We start from the raw sequence: 23,188 nt of genomic DNA, 5'->3' as shown, positions 1-23,188 counted from the left end.
ACGCCACTTCTGGGAAGTACTGGTTTCGCTGAAAAATCACATTCTTCTACATCATGGGCACTAATCTTCTTGATGTATTTGGGGTGTGTGAATGCAAATGAGAGAAGCCAGTTTCTAGGCAAACTCTTTTAACATAGCTGCAGAAGAGTACAGAAAGTGGGTGGCTAATTAACTAGAAATTGCACAGGTGTGTGATTTCTGGCTTCCAATGGAAGGGCTGCAGACTGAGTGAAAACAAGCTTTGGAATCCAAGAGAGACTGTGGTGGGTTAGGGTACATGTGGCTGACTGAGTGGAGGAGAGAAAAGGGGAGACATCATTAAAGTAGGATGGTTGTTTGGGGCCATGTGTGACAAGCACATTGGGATATTGAGAGGGGTCAGTTTGAATGGCTCCTGTCCTCCCCCCCCCCAATTCAGGACTGCTGAGCATGTCTCCTTTGCCTCTGCCAAAGAAAAGGGGCAATTAAAAGTTAGGCTCTCCCTAATTTTACAACCACACACACTTTAGCTTGTAGCATGTGATCCATGGCTTCCAGCATGGTTAAGAAAATGGCCTCCTTGTCTCTCTTTCCTCTCTCCTCTCAATCAAAGCTCCAAAATATGTTGCTCCCCTCCTTTCCCACATGGCATAAGCTTCCCCTCAATTCCTGCTGGGCAGTGAATCAAGCCCCTTAGAGAAACAAATTGTCTAGGGCTGAGCGAGAGAAAGAGAACACAAGTGACACACAAATGCCCTGCACGCATAGTTACAACACACAACACACACACACACACACACACACACACACACACACAGGGGGGCTAGGGGAGCTCCGTGGCTCCTCTCCCCTTTGCAGAGAGGCCTGGCTAGGAAAAGGTCTAGCCAGCATTATTATTTATATTATTCTTATTACTCTTACAAGTTTTATTGAATGATAACGAAACCACCTCATGGAAACAGAGCAAGTGATCTCCTTGCAGTGCCCCCTCTTAGGCCAGTGCAGCTGCTGGATGGGGTTAGCTTTCTTATGGCAGAGTAGGGTGCCATCCCAATGGGCCTTTGGCTGGAAGAACTCATAGGAAGTCTTGTATGGCAGTAGCGGACCCCTCTCCTCCCATTGTGCCATTGCTACACTGTGAATCCAAACAAATCAGTGCTGAGGCCACCTTCAGCTGGAGGGGCTGCTCTGGTCTCTCTCTCTCTCTCTCTCTCTCTCTCTCTCTCTCTCTCTCTCTCTCTCTCTCCATATGGAGTCTGATGGAAAGGCTAAAGCAGGAGGTTGGGTATTAATGGTGCTCCTTGTGATGCTCTGCGCTGCTGAACCAGCACATTGGGCACTGATACCACTTTCCCAGAGTTTAGTACATATTTCAGGTTTGCTCCCTTAGCCTGTGGTTATTCCCGAGCTTTTTCCCCCCTGGGGGAGACCAGGGTGCAGCCGTTGTGCATAAAGTAGTAGTGAGAGTGTGGCCAGTAAATGTTGACTTGGTGCACTGAAACCCAGAGCGAGTCCTCGGCTCCTGCCTCTCAGGCCTTCAGCTGGTGCCACTGTGCCACAGCCTGCCGGGGGTGTGAAATCATATCCTTCCAGTGCTTCACTTCGCCTGGGCCACTCTTCCATGACAGGTAGATCTAGGGGGGGGGATGAGGAAACAAATCACACAGGTCAGAAAGCAGGAGGAGTGACCTTCGTTCAAGACTTGTCTCCAATGAATGGAAACCTCCTGGTTGCAACTCCTCCATCAAATGCTGGTTACGCTTGACCCTCCGGTCCTTTATTTTCCCGTCCCCCCTTTTGGGTTTCCCCTCTGCCCTTTTAAAGCTTTACCAGTCACAACTTCCCCTACCTCCAATTCAACCCTCATTCTTCCCCCACCCTCCACATTCCTCCCATGTCTGTCTTCCATATTTATCTTTGTTCAGCGTGCTCATTTACACCACACCCAATCCCTCCAACCTTAAGGGTTAAACTTGAACAAGCATTTTTTAAAAAAATGTGTCTGTGGCCCATTCATATATAAATTGGGCGTGTATGTCCAATTTTTTTACATCATCAAGGATGTATCGGTAAGGAGACCTGAACCCAGGCAAGCACCTAACCATCTCAAGATCTGTCACTGCAGCTCCTAGCCCAGCACCAGTGTTGGAAGTAAGCCAGGTGGAGGGGAACACGTCTGGGGCGATAGGCCATGGGGAGGTAAGACTGGGAAGGTTTCAGCTGACATTAACATTAGACCCTCACACATTGCTTTCTACACGAACAAACAGGGCTGCTCTTGCCACATTTTTCCCCGACCTGGAGCTGTATATATAGGCATACAGGGATTCCTAATGTAAAGGGGCACAATGCATGAAGAATGGAGGATAGACAATGAAGAGTGCAGAAGTCACCCAGACCACATGGGCTGCAAGGGCTGATTCGCTCAGGCATTTCCCTAGATGTTTTTCTTTGTGTAATTGCTCTCAAGAGCCCTGTGATCATACTCAGCAGCAATTTCTATAATCACAGCTGCAGTTTTTTGGACCATCCATGATCACAGAAATTGCTTGCTTGTGTGCATTGGGGTGGGGTGGGGTTGTGTGCGATGCCTGTATAAACGGCCTCTGTGATTCTTTGATATGCAATATTTCAATAGGAGACTCCACGCTCTATCAAAGTATTGGTGGCTTGCCATGTATTTTGTGCTGGTGATGGTTGAGAAGGGTAAACGTCATCAGGGTGTTGCTGTGTACTTAAGAAACCTGGGGCACATGCCCATGAAGCAAATACGTGCATTCAGATGTATTTGTCTAGATATCTCTGGGCAAAGTAAGGTGGTGGGTAGCTAGGGATTCACCAACACTCTGCGCCCAGCAGCCCTATAAGCAAAGTTTAAAAGGAAGAATTCAATGTCAACAACGGGAGGGGAAGGGGTAGAAGAGCAGAGGCTCATTGTGAAAGATACAGGCAGAGGTGGCCCTACCATGAGGCAGACTGAGGCAGTTGCCTCAGGCAGCAGATACTGAGGGGCGGGGAGTGTGCCGCATGTCCTGCCTTGCTGTAGTCTATTGTGTTCAGGGGCAGTGGAAGGTGCAGTCCCTTAACCAGTGTCTCCCGGTCTGGTTGGCTTTTGTACATGAAATGGGGAGAGGTGCCATCTTGCATTTTGCCTTAGGCAGCAAAATGTCTTGGGGTGGCTCTGAAGCCAATGCTCCAGCCCCTACACATTACTCCCTTAGCACTGCTTTCTTTTCTCCACAGCAGTCACTATTGCTAGGAACAGGAGCTGCCTCACACTAAACAACTGGATGATCCCTCTAGCCCTGTGGTTCTCAGGCCTGCTACTTGGTAGCCTTTCCATTACTGGTGCTACTAGAGACTGAATCTGAGGCCTTTGAAGTGCCTGAGAATGAAGGCCTGCAAGGTTACCAGAGGGCTGTAAAAGAAGACCTAACACAGGGGTGGGGTACCTGTAACCTTCCAGATGTTCTTAGACTACAGCTCCCATCATTGGTCATGCTGGTTGGGGCTAATGGGAGTCCAACAGCCTTTGGAGGGCCACAGGTTTCCCCAACCCATTGGTAGGACCACAGAGAACTGATGGGGAACCCCTGTTGAGAAGGCCAGACAGATACTTCTGATATCCGCTGGTCTTGAGGAGTGGCTTGATTTACTGACTGACCGAACTTGTAGGCTGTCCCCTCCTCACATGCTCTCTGTGGGAAAGCCACAACAGTGCAAAACTCAATAAACAATAAAACCAGCAATAAAATATAATTTAAAATGCCGCCATTTTGATCTGTTTAATATATCGCTCAATACACAGCCAAGTATATATTGGGCACAAAGTGGCTCGTTCCAAGGGGGGAAATCAATGAAAGTTTTTGCTAGCCAAAACTCAGAGGGGAGGTGTTCCTTGGGATGCTCTTGCCAAGGAAGCCCTCTGGTGAGCCCACATGGCAGTGCCCTCAAAGTCTAGGCAGAATTATATGGGGAGAGATGCCCCTTTGAATACCCAGGCCCTAAGCCATTTAAGGCTTCGGACCTCAGTATTAACAGCTTGAATTTCACCCAGTGACAAACGGGCAGCCAGTTCAGATCCTTGAGAACCAGGGTAATATGGCCTTGTGCAGATATGTCGTCAGTTAGCACTCTGGCTGCTGCATTCTGCACTACCTGCCCTCTCTGGAGCACCATCCTCAAGGATCCCCATACATAGCGCATTGCAATAATCCAGCTGGGAGGCTACTAACGCATGGGTAGCTGTAACCAGGCTATCCATGTCCAGAAATGGCCGTAGCTTGTTGTTTAATAATGTTAACCTCTGGCGACACATTTCAGATAACAATACAATCCATCTGACTGCGTAATGTAACCCAAGCAGCTACTGAAGAGAAAAGCCCCCGTATTCCAACTTGGGCATGAGGTTTCCTGCAGAGAGAGTCATCTCCAGCCACTGACTCCCACTAAACTGCCTTGGGCTTTGCATCTGCCAGTGCGAAACGAACGGCACAGCCCTGTTTGATGGAGCTTTTCACCCACACCAGCTGCCACCCTTCATTCCTCTTCTGCTGAACAAATGTGTTGGAGGTGTCAAAATTAGTTATGTGGCAATGCAAACAAGTGTTAATCCCTCTGTGCAGCTCTGGTTATTTTTATCCCCTAGCTTTCTATATTGCTTCTATGGAGGATGCATGTGTCAGCTTCTCCCCCGCAATGACAGCGAAGACTTGTCTTCCAGATCCACTAATGGAGCCTCCTGACTCTCACTCAAAAGAAATGTGACTTCATAACTTGATTGGAGGTTGTACAATAATGGCAATTATCCAATCACTCCTTATTATCACGTTGCTGCAGCAGAGGTTGAGGAGGGTGAGTAATTCTGAACTTTGGTCTGCAGTTGCCTGAAATTTCTTGGCAAGTTCTCTTCAAGCTGGTTCCATATTTCAGGGGTTGGGAACCCTTTTGACCCAGTAGGCCAGATTGTTATCTGTCCCCACCCTTGTGGGCCAGCTTTGACAGGTGGGCAGGACAAATTAGCAGATCAAATGGGTTGCCCCTCCCATTTGTCTAAGTCCCTTGTGCAGTGTTTTTCAAGTGTCCGATAGTCAGCTGGATGCCAGGCGCTTGGGATGGGAATTGCAGCACAGGCGCCTTGCCAGCAAAGGGTTGAGTGTAAGGCTGCCAAAGTTGTTTTCTGCAGGAATTAGCTGTCTGATTGAGCTCCCCACAGGACTACATCCCCATAAGACCTCAGGAGTGGGGCAGGTATATGTGTTCAGGGGAAATGGCCTCGGGGGCCAAATTGGGACCTGAGCTGGGTCAGATTTGGCCTCTTGACTGGAGGTTATCCACCCCTGATGCTTTTGCTTGGTGCTGTATTCCATTTAGTGAGCAACTGACTACGTGATCTGCATTAACACCGCTTTCCTCTCTCCCGCAAGAAAGACAAGTACGATGAAACTTTAATTTCTATTCTGCTGTGACCCCATCAGGTTCTGAGCTAAGCTTCTGCCTCCTCTCCTCTCTCCGCAGCTGCTATGTTTAGATTTCATATATATTTATATGTGCATGGGCATATCTATCTAGGCAAAGGGCATGAAGGTTATACGTTTTCGAAAAACAGCTTATTTTCAGTATGTTAATCATTAGTAATTTACTATTGTCCTTTGAGATTTCTCAGGCGTTCTAACTCATGGCAGCTTATGTTGGAGAACTACGCACACCGTTGATTTTCTTCTAACTGTGGACAAAGCTCTCCAAACAGGAACAATCCATAAAAATTATGAATGGGTGGCAAGCTATTCTGCAGCATGTGCACTGAGCATAAAAAGTGGCTGCTTTCATTCCTCAGGAAACTGAAGCACCAGGGCCCTGCTGTGGAGTTACCCGGAGAACCTATGGAAAATCTGGTCGCTGAACGGGAGACTTCTGAATTCTGAGAGATCTGACTGAGCTTGCTTTTGCTAAACAATTTTGCTGTGTTAACATTCACATCTTCTTGATGTTGGGTTCACATTATGCTGATTTTAATTTAATACACGTTGCTTGTTTTAATACAGTGCTGCATTAGGGAATAATTGACTCTGCAGCGCACACACATAATAACAAGATCACTGCATCAATTTGTCATCATTATATTAACGGGAGTAGAATTATATATATTAAATGTAAATCAGATTTGGAAGTAATTAATTTCTTTTAAAGTGCTGTGCATAATATTACACTTCTAAATAATAGACCAGATCGCCAGCTGGCATGAATTTGTATTTCATATTCCCTAAGAATTGAGCTAAACTGATATTCACCAAGGAAAAGCCAAATCACAAAGAACTGACCAAGCTGAATGAATCTGTGCAGAATGACATCTGGTAAAGCAATATGATGTGTAGTTTTCTAGTTGCTTCTCCAGACATTCAGCATGAAACTCATCCCATATTTTCTGTGTCTTAATAAAATTTTGTTTGTTATTATGATATGTATTTCTGTGTTTTTATATTGTAAACCATCATGGGATCCTTGGATGAAGGGTGCATGCAGAAATTTAATTAATAATAGTAACAACAACAACTAACAACCAACAAAATAATAACAACTAACAACTAACTAACAAACTAACCAACTAATAAGAAATTAAATTAATAATAATAAGAACTAAGAACTGCTAATAGGGGACTGAGGCATGTCAAGGCATATGTGGGGTTATTTGGGTGTGTGGCAAAGGAATTACATAATGGTTTCACTGTGTGCCAAATTCTGCATGGATCCACTCAAGACTGGCAAAGTGAAGCGGCTGCCTCAGGTAACAGATTTTCTGGTGTGGGGAAGTGGCACCAATATGTTGGAGGATGGACCTATGTTTGTCATGTGACCTGCCCCCTAAGCTAGCTTGCTATTCTCTGGCTCATGTAAAATGCTGTTCACATCACCAGCATGGAAGTAAGATACAACTGCCAGCCAAGTCAGCTTCTGAATATGAAACGGTGAAATCTCAGGTAGAAATTTTCTCAAGCTGGCCTTGGATCCACTCAGTCCACGTTCTCAACAAATCCATTTGAAGCAGAAGACACAACCCAAGGCCTTTCAATGGCACCACGGTACTGATTTGGAACTTATCAGAAGGGCTCATTGAAGACTGGGTTTGGGCACTGCTTGATCAGGGCAACAATGGATTGTGTTAAGTTTGATTCGGGCCTAAATTCTACCCTGACACCCAACAGAATTGTGTGATAAACCTAACTACAAGCTGACGAGAAATTTGTGAGCAGAATCATTGTTCACTGGTGGAACACATGCATTGCATGTTCAAGGCTCAAACACCTCAGGGAGCTGATAATGTGAAATACCTCTTCCTGAGACCCTGGATACCTGTTGCCAGTCAGCCAACAGAGGGTGTGATGGGCTGAGTTAGCATAAGGCAGCTTAAGCTGTTCAGTGTGAGCCCATGCATATATGAGAAGCAGGCCCAGAATTATGCACACAGCTCCAGCAAAGCCTTCAGCTGAGTAAGAATGGTAAGATTACCAGACCCAAGCCATTATGCATCCCCGTTCATCTCTCTCTTCCAGAAGTTTCATTATAAGAGCTGTTTCACTACTGCCAAAATACTACAGTGCTCTGCAATTATCCAAGACTTTCATTTCATACCTCACTATAAATAGTGTTCATTAGATTCAAGTTTATCCTAAGCAAGTTCTGTACTCCAGAGGGATGAGGACAGCAGAAATGTTTTGAAGGAAAGAAAGATTCTGTATACGGCATAGAACTTATTCCCTGTGCTAGTCTAATTTTTAACTCTGTTGACATACATTTGAAGCTCAGTGGTTAAGGTGGAGGCCAGCTGCATCCTGAAAGTACCAAGTTAGAACATTTCCCCAAATTTAGGCTGCTATCCTATGCACACTTGCTAGGAAATGAGTCTCATTCAAGTCATTGGGACATGTATAGGACTGCACTATTAGAAGATACGTTAAGCTAGAACTGAATGCGCAGCAGAATAAACTTTTGTGCAACAGTACGATTAGAAAGACGAAGAAACGGATGCACAGACACAGGGTCAGTTCTAGATTTACATTAATCTGGTACCTTCAATCTACTTGCATTTGAGTATTTGCCAGGGTGGTGGCAGCTATTATGGATGAAGCCCACATGGGAACCTTTGTTCATTTAGTTTTTCCTTAAAACACATGGGAGCAAACTGCAGCCCACATTGGTCCCCTGGAGACCTTCAATGCAGCTGGAGTCCAAGCCACTCCCCACATGCAAAGTGCCATGCATATTCTGCATGTAAATTGCATTCCCCCCCTCCACTGCCTGCCAAACAGTATGCTTCAGCTGTTTGGCAGGATGGGGAAGCATGATTGTGGGGAAGGTGGAGTACATGATCATCCCCATGTGCTGTCCTCTCCGTGTAAATTGCACCATGTGAATTCCACCTCAAGATCATCCTGAAACTCCTTATCTGAATAATATTGACGTACAAGGCAGATCACCTGTGTTGTGATTTAGGTTGGCTGTAAACAAGTCAGAGAACCTGCACAGGAATTATGCAACAAATTATACATATTCATACTCTGGAATTTAACTGATGCTATACTCTGAGGGGGTAGACAAGAGGACCTGGCATCTTTATGCAGAATCAGGGAGCAGCTAATTCAGAACTGTCAGGAGTTCAGCTTTATTTATTTTCCGAAAGTACATTTATAGGTCTCATTATCATCATACAATCTATTATTTATAAATTGCATGAAAGATCTAGAAACTGTACAAGTTAAAAAGAAATAAGGAACCTTCCCCTGAAAAGCACTTGATGCCAGAGAAAGAGCCTGCTGCTGCTGCTGCTTCCAAGGCCTAAAGGACAATATTTCCTCTTTACACATCCCTCCCCTGTGATCTCCAATCATTATTTTATCCCAGCACCCCACACTTACTCTCCTTTCTGGTAAAAATCCTGCGACCCTTGCAACATTTGCCACAGGAATAAATCTTGCAAAGTAGATACATGACAATGTATTCAATTTGCATAATTTATCATAATCACAGCATCTTGCCCGGATCCATCAATCTATTCTTGATACAGGAGGTCAAATGTTTACAGCAAACAACTCTGCCCAGGAAAGTGGTGGGGGTGGGGGGAGGCAGCACCAAAAGGGAAAAAGAGAAAAGAAAGAGAGAAGCTTTGTCTTGATGATAATTTGGGCAGTTTATTTTTGAAAAGACTGAAGTCAGGTTTTTTTAATTGAAAAAAGGGGCCCAATTTATTTCAAAATAAATTCTTTATCAGGAAGTGTTTTGTGGTTTCCCCCTTCTTTTTCATGGGACTTTCTCTCACAGACTCTTCTGTGTAGGTGTGCCTTGCAAAAAGAACCCTTTCCAGAAGAGTTTTCTCATTCATGTCAAAGAAAGGAGTTGATCTGTATGTTTATTCATTTATCTAGGGAGACCAGTTCTTTCCAGTGAAATGAAAATGGGACAGCTTGTGAGACAAGGCAGATTGCTTCTGAGCACTCACAAAGGTCAGGATCAAGGCATTTGAGTTTTCTGACTACTGATTTGGGGTTTTGAGTTCAGACCTTTAGATCCAGCTGAGATTGTGCTGATGATGTATCCACCTATATACTTAGGTGTTTCTTTCTCAATACTTCATAAGGAACTTGCTATTCCAAGGTTAACATACCGGTAGCTGAAATCCTTGACAGAAGAAAACCAGTGGTAATGAAACCGTAGCACCGCCAAAATCATACCGGCAGAAACACATTGATTGATCAGCCGCTGTGTTTCACATTCCACTTTCAAAAGTCAAAGTGAATGTTATACAAACATCTGTCAGGCACAGTTTAAATACAGTTGGGCTTGCTTTGGGGTAAATTGCATGCCACACACATAGGCATATAATCGAGTCCGCAATTTTATTTTATTTTTCAAAATGAAAAGCCCCCCCAGGAGGCTGCAATTTAGAGCAATGAAGCGGTGATGGAGTAGGAGGAGAGTACTTAGCTTTTTCTCTGCTGGCCAGATATATAGTGTTATATAAGTTTGAGGGGGGATAGGCTCTCCTAAAACATCAGAATTCTGTAAAAGGTTAGAATTTAAACAAACCCCTAAATTTCAGAATTTAGTGGGGACTGGAGTTTAAACCAATTTTACTATGTCTAATCATTTTACCTGGTGGAAGAACCATCAAGAGGTAATCACGGGAATGGCCGACTCATTAACCCATTTAAGAAGTTACAGGTAGATAGCCGTGTTGGTCTGGCATAGTCGAAACAAAATAAAAAAATTCCTTCCAGTAGCACCTTAGAGACCAACTAAGTTTGTCATTGGTATGAGCTTTTGTGTGCATGCACACTTCTTCAGATACCATTTAAGAAGGTCATTAGAGAAAATGGGGAAAGCCCTTTTCTCTTCTGGGCCAGAGAGAAAATGGGGAAAGCCCTTCCCTAAGGTGAAAGATAGTTAGCAGAGACTAAAGGTCAGAGTTTAAGGAGGGAGGGGCAGAATTGCCGAGGGTGATGAGGTAAACAAACAGGGAAAAAGTGTCAGTTTTGCAAGCCAGAGAAGGTGCTGGCAGAGTATGAGTCGGACAGTCTGTTTTATGCTACAGAGAGGGTCAGACATGGTATCTGGGGTCTCTTGGAATCGGAAGCTGTAGCAATGAGAGGAACAGGACTCTCTTGGGATATAAATGCTCTGCACTCTCTCCACGCAGACGCAAGTTGTACATATGTATAAATAAACCATACATCCTAAAGACACCACAGACTCGGCTGAGGTTTCCAAAAGGAAACACAGATCCTGGTAAGTGGGCCTGGTACCCCTGGAATCTCCCACTGCTTGGAGATTGAGGTGGTGTGTAACAATGTTTTCATGTGGAGCAGACCTGCCCACTGACTACAGTGGACGCTTGGGTTGTGAGCATGATCCGTGTGGGAGGCATGTTCGCAACCTGCAGTGTTCACAACCCACAGTGCCACGTCTGCGCACGCGCGGGTCTCAATTTGGCACTTCTGCGCATGTGTAAAGCATGATTTAGTGCTTCTGCGCATGCACGAGCACCGAAACCTGGAAGTAACCCGTTCTGGTACTTCCGGGTTTGGCGTGGTGCGCAATCCGAAAACGCGCAACCTGAAGCGTCTGTAACCTGAGGTATGACTGTATTACAAAACCACTTCTGGCCCCAACATTCTGGCCCCAACATTCTGACCCCAACAGTTACCTTTCTGCCCATATTTCTCATTATATCTTCACCTGCAACTTTCACTCCTCCAAATCTACCACCTTTTGCAACCTGAAAGCCTCCTGCTTTCTTAAATGACTATGTCCATTCTCCTCTGATGAACTTAACAGTCTATATTCAAAGCAGCGCAGGTGGGACGCAGGTGGGACGCTCCAGCGGGAAGGTAAACGATGTTTCCATGTGCTGCTCTGGTTCACCAGAAGCAGCTTTGTCATGCTGGCCACATGACCTGGAAGCTGTACGCTTGCTCCCTCGGCCAATAACGCGAGATGAGCGCCGCAACCCCAGAGTTGGTCACGACTGGACCTAAAGGTCAGGGGTCCCTTTACCTTTTAAAGCAGCGCTACATAAATGTTCTGTCAGCGCAAGAATTTCTGTTTGTGCAGAGGAGCATTATCCCTCTCTTCCTTTGGGGCACCCACCCAAATTTATTTTAGGGGTAGGGGTTCCCTCAACCTCAGAGAAAATTGGGGGGGGGGTGTCACAGGATGTGTGTGGGGAGAGAAGAGAGGAGGAAAATTTGGTTGTGCAAGGAGAAATCCTTGCGCTAATGGAATGACTACATTGGACAAAACACGTTGCCTAGAACTTTCTCACAGAACTATGTGGTGCCAGTACCTTCTCCCTCCCTCCCTCCCTCCCCAGTATGCAAGGCCTTTGGCTTAATGCTCATCCCCAACAGAAAAGAAGCCTCAGTAGCTGTTAGCTACATTTGCTCACATTCATCCTTTATTCCTCTTGACTTTCTCATCTCCTTCCTCCTCTTTTCGTACCACACACTGTTGGCATTTAGATTGTAAGCTCCTTGGAGGAAGAGACATGTCTTCTTTAGCTAATGCTTTTGCCAATGCTACTATGCACTATGTTGTGCATTTTACTGGCACGGCCTAATTAATAGTACTACTAACAAGACATCTGCACTGAAGAGGAACCGTGAGGAATGTGAAACTTAAATCCAGATGGGCAAATATGTTCCCCACCCTTGTGGTTTGTACTGATTTCTTATTTCTGTTGACTTTACTAAATGGTTTGAGAACATAGTAGATCCCCGGGGTGGGGGGGAATTTCAATATTCCCTTTCAAGTTTCATTTTTAATCCACTTATATGGACAAATCTGTGAAGAAATAAATACAGGAACAGAAACAAGCTCCAGCCACTGGTGGCTCTCCATACACAGCTGTGTGTGGAACAACCTCCCTGTCCTCTGACCTGCTGCCTAGATCCACCCATCCCCAGCTGGAAAGGCCTTGTCCTGAGCTCCGGGAGCTTCTCAGCTGGGAGGACAACTCACCTTTCCAATGACATCATTCCGGCTGAGCCTGTCCTTATCCATGACAGTGATGATAATGGTCGTTTCCCTCAGTTTCTCTGTGGGGATGTCGAAGATGAAGGACTCATTAAAGACTGGGTTCAGGCACCGCTTCATCACTACCGTCTTCTTCTTCTCCACCCGTTTGTCTTTGTACATCAGCCACACCTTCACGTAGGGGTCTGGCACGGGAAAAAGAGGATACCATCACTGGGACATAATTTACTGTGGAGGGGAGGTGGAGTTGTAGAGGTACCCAGAAGGAGCACCCCAGTACCCAGGCTCCAGATGTTATAAAACTGGGTAGCAATGGATCATTTGTCTCTTTTTGCCCCCCAAAAAGCACCGACATCAGTTTCAAAAAGACAGGGTTCGGTTTTATTTACATGGAAAGGTTCCAGCTGTTTCAGTTATTAAATTACATGCCCCAGTCTAAACTGCCCTGTAGTTAATGTTCTTCCCAAGCCATTTATGCCAGTTTATTCAAGTAATCCACCCAGTTATTTCTGTCAATGGCCACTTACAATCAGCTTTCCAATTCTGATGCAGAATGGGCTATGCTGTCCTCGGTTCTATGTCTGGTGTTTTGCGGTCTCTTGGTAACCAGCAGAGCCATGTCAGTCTGTTACAGCCAGCAGCTTTACAGCTGGTGACAACACTTTCTAGTTTGCTTGCTTCTACAACCAGCCCTTCAGGCTGAGAAGTTTATTCTTAACCGGAGTTCCCACCATTCCTTAACCATCACATTCCAGTGCAACACTGCTTATGGGATGTTTAAAAAACAAGGTCAAACATTCAGGCTTTCTGCTTCCAGAGCTTTCCAGGGCAGAGAGCCTACCTCCTCACTAGTAAATGAAAGTCGTAAACTTCATTCTCCTCAATGCAGAAGAGAGAATAATCAAGCAAGCTTTTGCTGCTCATTAGGTACAGTGTAATTAGATAGTCTTATGTATGAGATATTTAGTCTGCAGAGGTGAGATAAAATCTAAGAGCAATAAAACATAATTCAATCACAGTACCTTGTGACAACATTTTATTACATTGCACAGTGTTTTACTTTTGTGGAGGTATCCCACCCTAGAATCTTTATGGTGAAGGGTGAACAAAAAAAATGTAAAAGAAATCAAGAAAGTAATATGTTTATATTTCCCCCCCCCTCCCTCATTACAAGCTGCAAAAAGGATGAAAGCAGTTTGTCCTTCTGGTGTAATAAGGGAAATCTCAATCCCATTATAGAACAAAGAAACTTCTAGAGTTTTTAATAGTTTTTAAACTTAATGATATGTGCACTGCTATTCTGATGTACTTGCTCTTCCAAGGCCACTCCATTGTCTGTCTTTATGCCCACTGTAAGGAAAATATTTGACAGATTTCCAAATAAAACTTCACTTTTTGTACACTGGCCAGGACTTAACAAAGCCATATGCATGCCTGAAGGTGACCTATGTGTATGGCTGGGGGGCAGGGAAGTCAGATTCAAAAGTGGGCAAAACAATGAATACAATTTTTACTTTTGTACAGTACAGTCGTTTCTGCACTTACTCGCACACCCCTATCATCCATCCATCCATCCATCCAAGCAAGAGGCATTATTAAAGATCAAGGGCACATCTCAGCCAGGCAAAAACTCTCTAGGAAGGGTACATACAGTAGGAGGACTGGTCTGAGGTGAGGTGGTGGCCTCGAGAGAGTCCCAAGGGCCAGACAAGAGAGGCCTGGAGGGTCACATTCAGGCCCCAGATTACCAACCCGCTGCAGCTGTTTGCACTAATATTCCACAATTCTTTTCTCATTGAGTTCTCAGAGAGCCTCCCACCCTTACCCTGGCCAGGCCCAGACCTGCTTAGCTTCAGCAAGGTGGCTCCATCACATGTCCTAAGAGCACACAAAAGATGAAGGACTTTTCTGTTTAACATATAAAAATGAAACTGAAATGTGAGTTGCCCTTGCAGCATCAGACAGAAACTCTCTCTTCAGTAGCACGCTCTGTTATTGTAGGATCAAGGGTCACTTAAAAGTATACCTCAGTTTAAGAATCACAGCTCTATAAATCTTCTAGCATTGATCAGAAGAAATTCAATGAAGATATTCATTTGCACATTGTCTTGGTTTTTTGTCAAGTAGGCTATGCTAGTTTCTCTACCCAGGAGGGGAGGCAGGTCAGTTTGAAGGCATTTGTTCTTTCACTCTCTGTCAGCTGGGGATGATTTGCGTAACACATGACAGGCTCCTTTGGGAGGAGACCCCAAGCAAGCAAGCAAACAAACAAGCAAACAAACAAACAACACCTGAAAATCAAGTAGCTTCTGATTCTCGCCAGGTTTACTTGAAACCAGTAAGTGCACAGACCTCTAAGGAAATGGTCATTGGTGGTTTGCTTTAAGTCTTTTAGCTAAAGTGTTGTCCCAGCTACTTTTTGGGATCCCAATACGAATACAAGCATATAATAGTGATTTGGATAAGATACACTCAAGTTTCTTGAGACGTATCCTGGGGCTCCCAAGTTCAATCAAGTATGAGACGATGTGTGCAGAACACACGATGGAATATTGGATGTGGCCTAGCACTATAAAATACTGGTTGCGTTGCCATTTTTGTTGCCAACCTTCAAGTCTGCTTTCTGACTTACATAAGGACTCTTATAAATCCAGATGATTTCAATTCTTACATAGCAAAATTAGATCTGTTGGTATTGACTTGGAACTCTTGTATAATTCAGGTGAGCAATATATTTATCGCAATATTCAAACCAGAATTGAATATACAAAACATTGAGTCGGCTGTAAATAAAATTTGCTCCCCCAAGTTCTAGGGATTAAATGCAACAGACAACAGGGTCACTTATATTTCAAAATTAATAATTCCAGTCCGACGCAGGGCCTTTATGTTAGCCCGACTGAATGTTTCCCCCATAGCTTTTGTCAAGGGCAGATATTTAAACATCACAAGAAACAAAAGACATTGTGGATGTACCGTAATTTGAATGTGGCAGACTATATGGATGTTTTATGATGGCCCATATTTGTAATGCTTAATAAAGGTTTGGCAAAGTAAGAGCGAGCTTTAAATCTAGGACTATTTGCCCTGCATAAGAAGAGCTGCTACGGAACCCCATACCTGATGTTCCCCCGATGTCCATGGCTTTAAGATTCCGAGCTTTGATAATGTTCACAACAATGGAATTAGCTGAAGGGTTGTAGCAAAGTGACAGAAGAAGCTCTCCTCGGCTTCCCTGCAGAGAAGAGTTAGCAGAGATAGAGGAATTATTATGTAACATCCCACATCCCTGATTCCGCACTGTAAACTCTGAGCAGAAATCACCCCAACACTGTTCAGGATCTAGCCAGCTTTCCTCATTCCGCATGGAATTAGGAATCATATACGGCCAGCCCCCAATGCATGCATGCATGCACTGGGCCAACCTTGGATATTCTGGATCAGCCCTCTGTTTCAAAACAAAGCAAGGATCTTACACTCCCATCACTGCAGGGCTTTAGTTCTTTCCAGAATGTCTGCATCTGGGTCAAGTCCACTTTGTTGAGGGGAATGGACACCTCCCCAATGGGATCGTTACGACTGAACCGATCATAATCCAGAACCTGTAGATAGAGCACCCGCTGAACCACTTTCTCATATGGGAAACCTGCCAAAAGCAAAAGGAGTGGATGAAAAGCTGAGAGACAACATGCAGGCAACGTTAAGCCTAGATGCAAGTGAAAACGGTTATTCTGCTGCATGCGCAGGTCTTTTCCACATTAGATAGCATCTATCACTGTATTCCAAGACAGGAGTGCCTGGCGTGCTGTGGTCCATGGGGTCACGAAGAGTCGGACACGACTAAACGACTAAACAACAACAAAAATCACTGTATTCAGGTTGCCAATGGAGAAGGGGTCATGACTGGCCCAGGCCATACATGGGTGAAGGAATCCATGCTTCTGGGCAATCTTGCAGCCTTGAACCACATTTGTAGGAATTCCAGATGAGTGAGTAGTATTCCAACTTCATTAATCAAACCTAATGCTTCAGGGAACTGACTGGCTGCTATAAGGGCAGGAAGGAATCCCAGCTCTTATCCATCACTGTACTTAGATCACTAGTGAAGGCTTTTGGCCTCTCTATGGTAACGTAAGGCTCTGGCCATTCCCCTGAGGTTGAGTAATAAATGTGATGGACTAAGGGCATGATCTGATTTGGCAGGAAGCAAGACAGTAGATAAAGCAGAAGAATGATATGTTATGTGGCACAAACTGGGCCCATGGAATAGATAGACCATGGTATGACTTGATGCCAAACTTGACAGATCACAATTTTCTTTAGGGTATGTCTGCATCTTCTCATTCCTGTGTGATCTTAAAACAGTGCAAGGAACTGGTGCAGTCTGAAAGCCATCATTTGTCAAAATGACTGTTTGCTTAGAACTGCTTCCTGGTTTATTCATGTGAGAGAGGGCACCTTAAAGATGCATTGAGGAGAAAAAAAATGTCTTGCAATGCGCCTCATCCCAGGCATTTTCATACTACCTGAAAGGAGTGCACCCACAAGATGCTTTCATGTCAAAAATCACATGCAGGAAGGATTTATAACTGTATTTACTCTTGCAGAGAAGAATTTTAAGTTACTCCTACAGTCTGGGGCATGTCCATGCCCCATTCATACATAGCCACAGATATAATCTCCCCCACATTATAATTTTTGGGAAAGGAGCATAGTTTCAGATGCATATCCATGAATAAAATGCAACATGGGAAGTGATGCTCATCTGGTGTCACTGTTGTTGTTGTTTAGTCATTTAGTCGTGTCCGACTCTTCGTGACCCCATGGACCATAGCACGCCAGGCACTCCTGTCTTGCACTGCCACCCGCAGTTTGGTCAAACTCATGTTCGTAGCTTCGAGAACACTGTCCAACCATCTCGTCCTCTGTTGTCCCCTTCTCCTAGTGCCCTCAATCTTTCCCAACATCAGGGTCTTTTCCAAGGATTCTTCTCTTCTCATGAGGTGGCCAAAGTATTGGAGCCTCAGCTTCACGATCTGTCCTTCCAAGGAGCACTCAGGGCTGATTTCCTTAAGAATTGATAGGTTTGATCTTCTAGCAGTCCATGAGACTCTCAAGAGTCTCCTCCAGCACCATAATTCAAAAGCATCAATTCTTCGGCGATCAGCCTTCTTTATGGTCCAGCTCTCACTTCCATACATCACTACTGGGAAAACCATAGCTTTAACTATGGTGTCACTGTAGAGGGTGCCTATTCCCAGAATATGTACATGGCTTCATATTACCAGTGACGATGCCTTCATGCGATGGCGTTTGGAGGTTACTCTTTATATAGACTACCCTGACCAAGCGGAGAATCTTCATGTCAGTACTGTATTCTTGGTAGCCTCTAGGACATGAGCGTGACAACTCTCTGCATAATGAGTGGCTTTCAAATGTAACAGTCTCTATGTGCAGCTGCAGATGTGCTGAAGCATTGCTCCGTGTCTGCTTCTCTGGAGCAGGGAGAAAGGTTGTTTTCTGCTGCTCCAGAGAAGCGGACACGGAGCAATGGATTCAAACTTCAAGAAAGAAGATTCCACCTAAACATTAGGAAGAACTTCCTGACAGTAAGAGCTGTTCGGCAGTGGAATTTGCTACCAAGGAGTGTGGTGGAGTCTCCTTCTTTGGAGGTCTTTAAGCAGAGGCTTGACAGCCATATGTCAAGAATGCATTGATGGTGTTTCCTGCTTGGCAGGGGGTTGGACTGGATGGCCCTTGTGGTCTCTTCCAACTCTATGATTCTATGATTCCAGCCTATTATGTGAAGTGTGATAACTGATCCCAGCTGTCTGCAGGAGAAGACTGGCACTGGATTAAATGGGTTAGTCCTCTGTTATCCTCTTTTCCTGTTTAGCTACAAGTACTGTATTCTGCACAACTGCATTTTTTGCTCTATGCCACCACCAACATTGCTTGCCCTTGAAATCAGACATGACCACACGTAACAGGAACAGAACTGAGGCATGTGGCAGATTTGTTAAGTAACTTGCCCGAAGCCAGAGCAAATTCTTGGCCTCCATAACCAGCACCCTAAACCTAGACCATTTTACATACCTTCAAAGAGAAAGGTCTCATTCCAATGTGGGTTTAAATTCTTCCTTTTCACCTTTGTCTCCAGCTTATTTTTTTTATCTGGTAGGAGGTAAATTTTGACGAAAGGGTCACTTGTCCCACTGAAATCCTTGGCTGGTAGCTCTTGACCTTTCAATATTTTGACAGTCAGGGTGGATTCCTGGAAATTGTAGCCAACACTAAACTGGATCCGGCCCAGGTTTTCTCGGCTGGCACTGTCATGCCCCTCATCATCCTCAGACCCAGGGGAGAGCTGTGGTGCAAAAGAAAACAGAGAGAGGCAGCCATGAGAGTCTGGGACAGAAGGCGGCTCACTATCTGCACCTGGACATTTTTAAGCACGAGAAACCCACAGGGATTTTCCAAGCCAGGTCCAGATTAAATCTAGGCAATTGGTGATCATTTTTCATGGTTTATGTATTACCTGTAAAGGATTTATGTTCAATTACTGCTAGAGAACGTTTTCCTTTACAATCCACTTCATCTTAGCCAGTGACTCTGATGGGGGGGGGAAAGAATCTCTCTGCCTCTTTCCCTTCAGAGAGCTCGAGGCCTTTTCAAACTGTCTGCTGTCCTCAGGTGAGAAACGGCACTTGAAAAATCATTTATCCAATGTAAGTGAGCATTTGAAGGGAAAGGGCTCTGGGAAATTACCACAGGGAGAGATGGGGGGGGGGGAGAGATATTGTTAGCACGAGGTCTATTTAATCACAGGCCTAACTAGAAGTGTGCCTGAGGGAGAGGAAATATGCATTCTACTGAAAACAGCAGTATATTCTACTCCTCATTAGTGGAGGGTGCAGCCCCCCCCATCTTGGAAACACTTCACCCCACTGCCATCGGCTACGGCTCCAGCCTCCTTGTTATTTATGCATCTCACCTTTCAGCTTTTACATTGTCCATGCCCGCCCGCCTCCGGCTGCTGAGTCAGGAACTTGCCTGTCTCACCTTCTCTATTTATGAAGGAGGCTACAGAGCTTCCCCGTTCTCAAAGGCCCATATATTGGCAGTGTGGCTGGGAAATGCCACATCTCCATGTTTATGTGCTATGGCCTGTCATAAAAAAAACCAAGCAGCTTGCAGTACTGCTGCTACAATTTCACCTGCTGCTTGCACAGGCCGCTCCTCCTTTCATTTCTTAAGAGGCACGTGAGCTTCGGTCCTCTAGCAGTTCTTTCCCACTCTTGGCATCCTGTTTCATTGCTAACATTAATTAAGCATTTCTCAATCTAATAACTTAATTGCGTTTAGGCCCTCAGGGCAGTGGTTACATGGAGGCTTTATTCCCAATTTGGCCTTGCATCGGAATCTGTAACTTTCTCCCGTTCAAGATGAAAACAGCTCAGCATGCAAAGAGGTGGAAGGGGTTTGACAACTGCCTGATAAAGAAATGTTCCAGATACAGCAAATGAAGGCACAAGATGTCAACATTCCGATTAGCCTTACAAATAGTTAATTTAAACAAATGGAAAGTCGGAAATATGACGGTGAACAAACATAGCTCTGACCTGCCTTCCTGTATATAGTCCAAATAAACAAACGTGCTGAGGGCTTCAGAAAATATGTAGGCACAATGCGTGGATCCCTTAAAATATATGCAACTTGCCTGAAAGAGCCAGGAACTTCATTTCCAGACTTCATTGCTGCCAATTCTTTAGCAACAAAATGCATATGCACCAACATATGGATGTTGGATATTCACCAACATATCCAGTGTGGACAGACAAATAGTTAATAAGGCATTTTCAGAGAGGGAATACTATAATACAGGAGCAATAGCAGAAAATGCTTGTTTGGGGATCACTGTCCTATGATATTTTTCAGTATGTGGTACCGTGAGTAGAATTTCCCTAGACGATCTACACAGTAAGTGATCTTACAGGTCCACACAAGGGCAGGTGGTCCTGAGCTTGGTCAGAGCTTTACTGTATATGTTAACAACAAGACCTTGAATGTGGCCTGGTAGGTGATTGCCAGCCAGTGCAGTTCTCTCAGCGCAGGTGTAATATGTGTGCACCTCCACTCAGCAACCTGGCTGCAGCATTTTGCACCAAGAGCAACTTCCAGACCAATCCCAAGGGAAGCAAGTATTGAGGTTTGCAGCTATTTTACAGATGAGAAAATGATTTGCAGAATAAAACCAAATAGCAAGGTCACTTGTGGCAGGATTACTTTATTTATTACTCAATAGAAGACCTCTATGTGGTTAATTTGAATTCTGTACCAAGCTGAGTTCTCGATTGTGGATGCTGCAGCACATACCGTGTTTCTCATATTATAAGACATGTCTTATATTTATTTTTTCCTCAAAAACACACACTATGGCTTATTTTCAAGGGATGTCTTATTTTTTTCCTCCTCCTCCTGCCGTGGCCAGCATTGCTGCTGCGCCTATCACTATGTCTTATTTTCGGGGTATGGCTTATATTCCTTGAATGCTTAAAAATCCTGCTATGGCTTATTTTATGGGTATGTCTTAAAATATGAGAAACAGGGTAGACACTTAGCCCTTTTTAATAACATAGTTTCAGCCTGTATTATTAACTCATTATGACCCAATATGAGAGTTCCAGAAGTATTCATTAGTTTACACCTGTCTCCCCCCCCCCACTTGATGTGAACTGTTTTGGGGGGCAATATTGTCTGCAAAACAGGATAAGAAGAGTTTGGATTTGATATCCCGCTTTATCACTACCCGAAGGAGTCTCAAAGTGGCTAACAATCTCCTTTCCCCTCCTCCCCCACAACAGACACCCTGTGAGGTGGGTGGGGCTGAGAGACTTTCAAAGAAGTGTGACTAGCCCAAGGTCACCCAGCAGCTGCATGTGGAGGAGAGGAGACGGTGAACCCAGTTCCCCAGATTACGAGTCCACCTCTCTTAACCACTACACCACACTGGCTCTCTGGATAAAATAAATACTGTATAGGTAATTCTTCCCTTCAGTCTGGCTCCACAATGCTCCGGCACAAAAGACCTGGAATCTAAAGGTCTGCAATAAGATGTTGGAACAGGAGAGGATTTGATTCTCAAATACTTTATGTTTGCTCAGTTTAACTAAGGGCACGTTGAAAGTTACAACATCTTTGGAACATAGGAATCCACAGTACACAGGGAAACTAAATGTCTGTGTTGACTCCCACAACAAGGTCAATGATTTCCAATTTTAAATCTCAACCCCTTTTGGCAGCTTGCCCTGAATCTTTTCACGTCTCTGAAAGACTTTAATAAATCTTCAGCTACTATTGTTTTCAAAGGCTCCTGAAGGAATGTGCACTATCCAAAGGCAAGCAAAAGCGCGCCCCTGAAGACAGTGTAGAAACTTCTATTGGTGCATATGACACTGATTCTGCACCCACCAGCAGCACATTTCCAGGCCCAGTTCATAGTTCCCTACATAAAAAGGCTCTTCAAGCTTCAGCAATGGCAGGAAATACTCAGAAGGGATAGACGGCTGCCTAATCAATTAGATGTTTAGAGAGGATGGAGTAAGAGTAGATAGGGCAAATACACACCATCTCTCCTGGTGTTGCTGGCTGGGACTGTTGGCAAATGCAGAGGGTTGTCCTGAGGAGCCTCTTGTGTTAGGAAATAAGGAATCATTAGACTTGCCTGCAATCTGCGGCATACTATTTTGTTTTAGTGTTTCAAGGAAGAACAGCTTCCCTCTATTTCAATGGGAGGAAGAAAAATGAAAGATAGCAAAAGCTACAAATCCACCTAACAGTTACCTCGTTCAACCCATATTTTACCAGCTTCCATGCGATAATATCATGGGGGACTTTGTCAAAAGCCTTACTGAAATCAAGATACACTATGTCCACAGCATTTCCCCGATCCACCAAGTTTGTAATTCCATCAAAAAAAGAAATCAGATTGGTCTGGCATGACTTATTTTTGAGAAACCCATACTGGGTCTTAGTAATCACAGCATCCTTTTCCTAAATGCTCACAGAATGACTGTTGAATTAGATGTTCCAGGAATGCTTTCCCATCTACAGGATTTTGCAGTGCCATTAGAGGTTTGAAAGAACTTCACACTGTCTATCAACAGCAATGCTGCTGTAAATCAATAGTAGCACTCCAGAGGAGTTAAGTCAGCTTCTTGAGAAAAACTGCAAGCTCCGTAGGTTCCAAAAATGGCGGAGCCTGTGAACAAACGTTGCATTAATATTGACTGAAGAAACCATTGATATAAAGCATACAGTAGCAAAAGTGGCCAGGAGCTAAGGTCCAAAATATATGTCACAGATGTAATGTGGTGGGTTTGATTCAATTAAAGTGATGCAACACCATCACATATTTCTCCACTTCACATTCCACTTCATTAGCTTCCACTTATGGGGAAGAGGGTGGGAAGTACAGACCTGTAATGTCACATGCATTCTCCCCAATATACATGACAGGGGTGACTATCACCCTTCTTCCTGCAACGTGTACTTTGGGCTGAAAAGAGGGAAAGAAGTTGAGGAGCTGCCTGATTATCTATCCCTAGTAGATTTCCTCAAGGACATACACATGGTCTGAAGTAAGGAGAAAACACATATATACCGTGTTTTCCCAAAAATAAGA

General features: G+C 44.4%; 1 protein-coding gene across 2 annotated transcripts in view; it reads right to left on the bottom strand.

Annotated features, from left to right (window-relative positions):
- Window positions 1–810: 810 nt before the first annotated feature.
- The window catches only part of SYT7 (synaptotagmin 7), a 226,950-nt gene continuing 204,572 nt past the window's right edge, over window positions 811–23,188 (bottom strand). For both annotated transcript variants that reach the window (XM_035123676.2, XM_035123666.2), the window contains 5 exons: window positions 18,601–18,871; window positions 15,981–16,150; window positions 15,625–15,739; window positions 12,490–12,689; window positions 811–1,613 (listed from right to left, as the gene is read on the bottom strand). In XM_035123676.2, coding sequence (XP_034979567.1) covers window positions 1,509–1,613; window positions 12,490–12,689; window positions 15,625–15,739; window positions 15,981–16,150; window positions 18,601–18,871 — 861 coding nt within the window. In that variant the 3' untranslated portion in view covers window positions 811–1,508. The remainder of the gene's footprint in view (window positions 1,614–12,489; window positions 12,690–15,624; window positions 15,740–15,980; window positions 16,151–18,600; window positions 18,872–23,188) is intronic.

This window comes from Zootoca vivipara, chromosome 1 (genome assembly GCF_963506605.1).
Source record: "Zootoca vivipara chromosome 1, rZooViv1.1, whole genome shotgun sequence".
NCBI lineage: Eukaryota > Metazoa > Chordata > Lepidosauria > Squamata > Lacertidae > Zootoca > Zootoca vivipara.
Note: the sequence above shows the minus strand (reverse complement) of the source record. Positions and strands in the feature narration are given on the sequence as shown.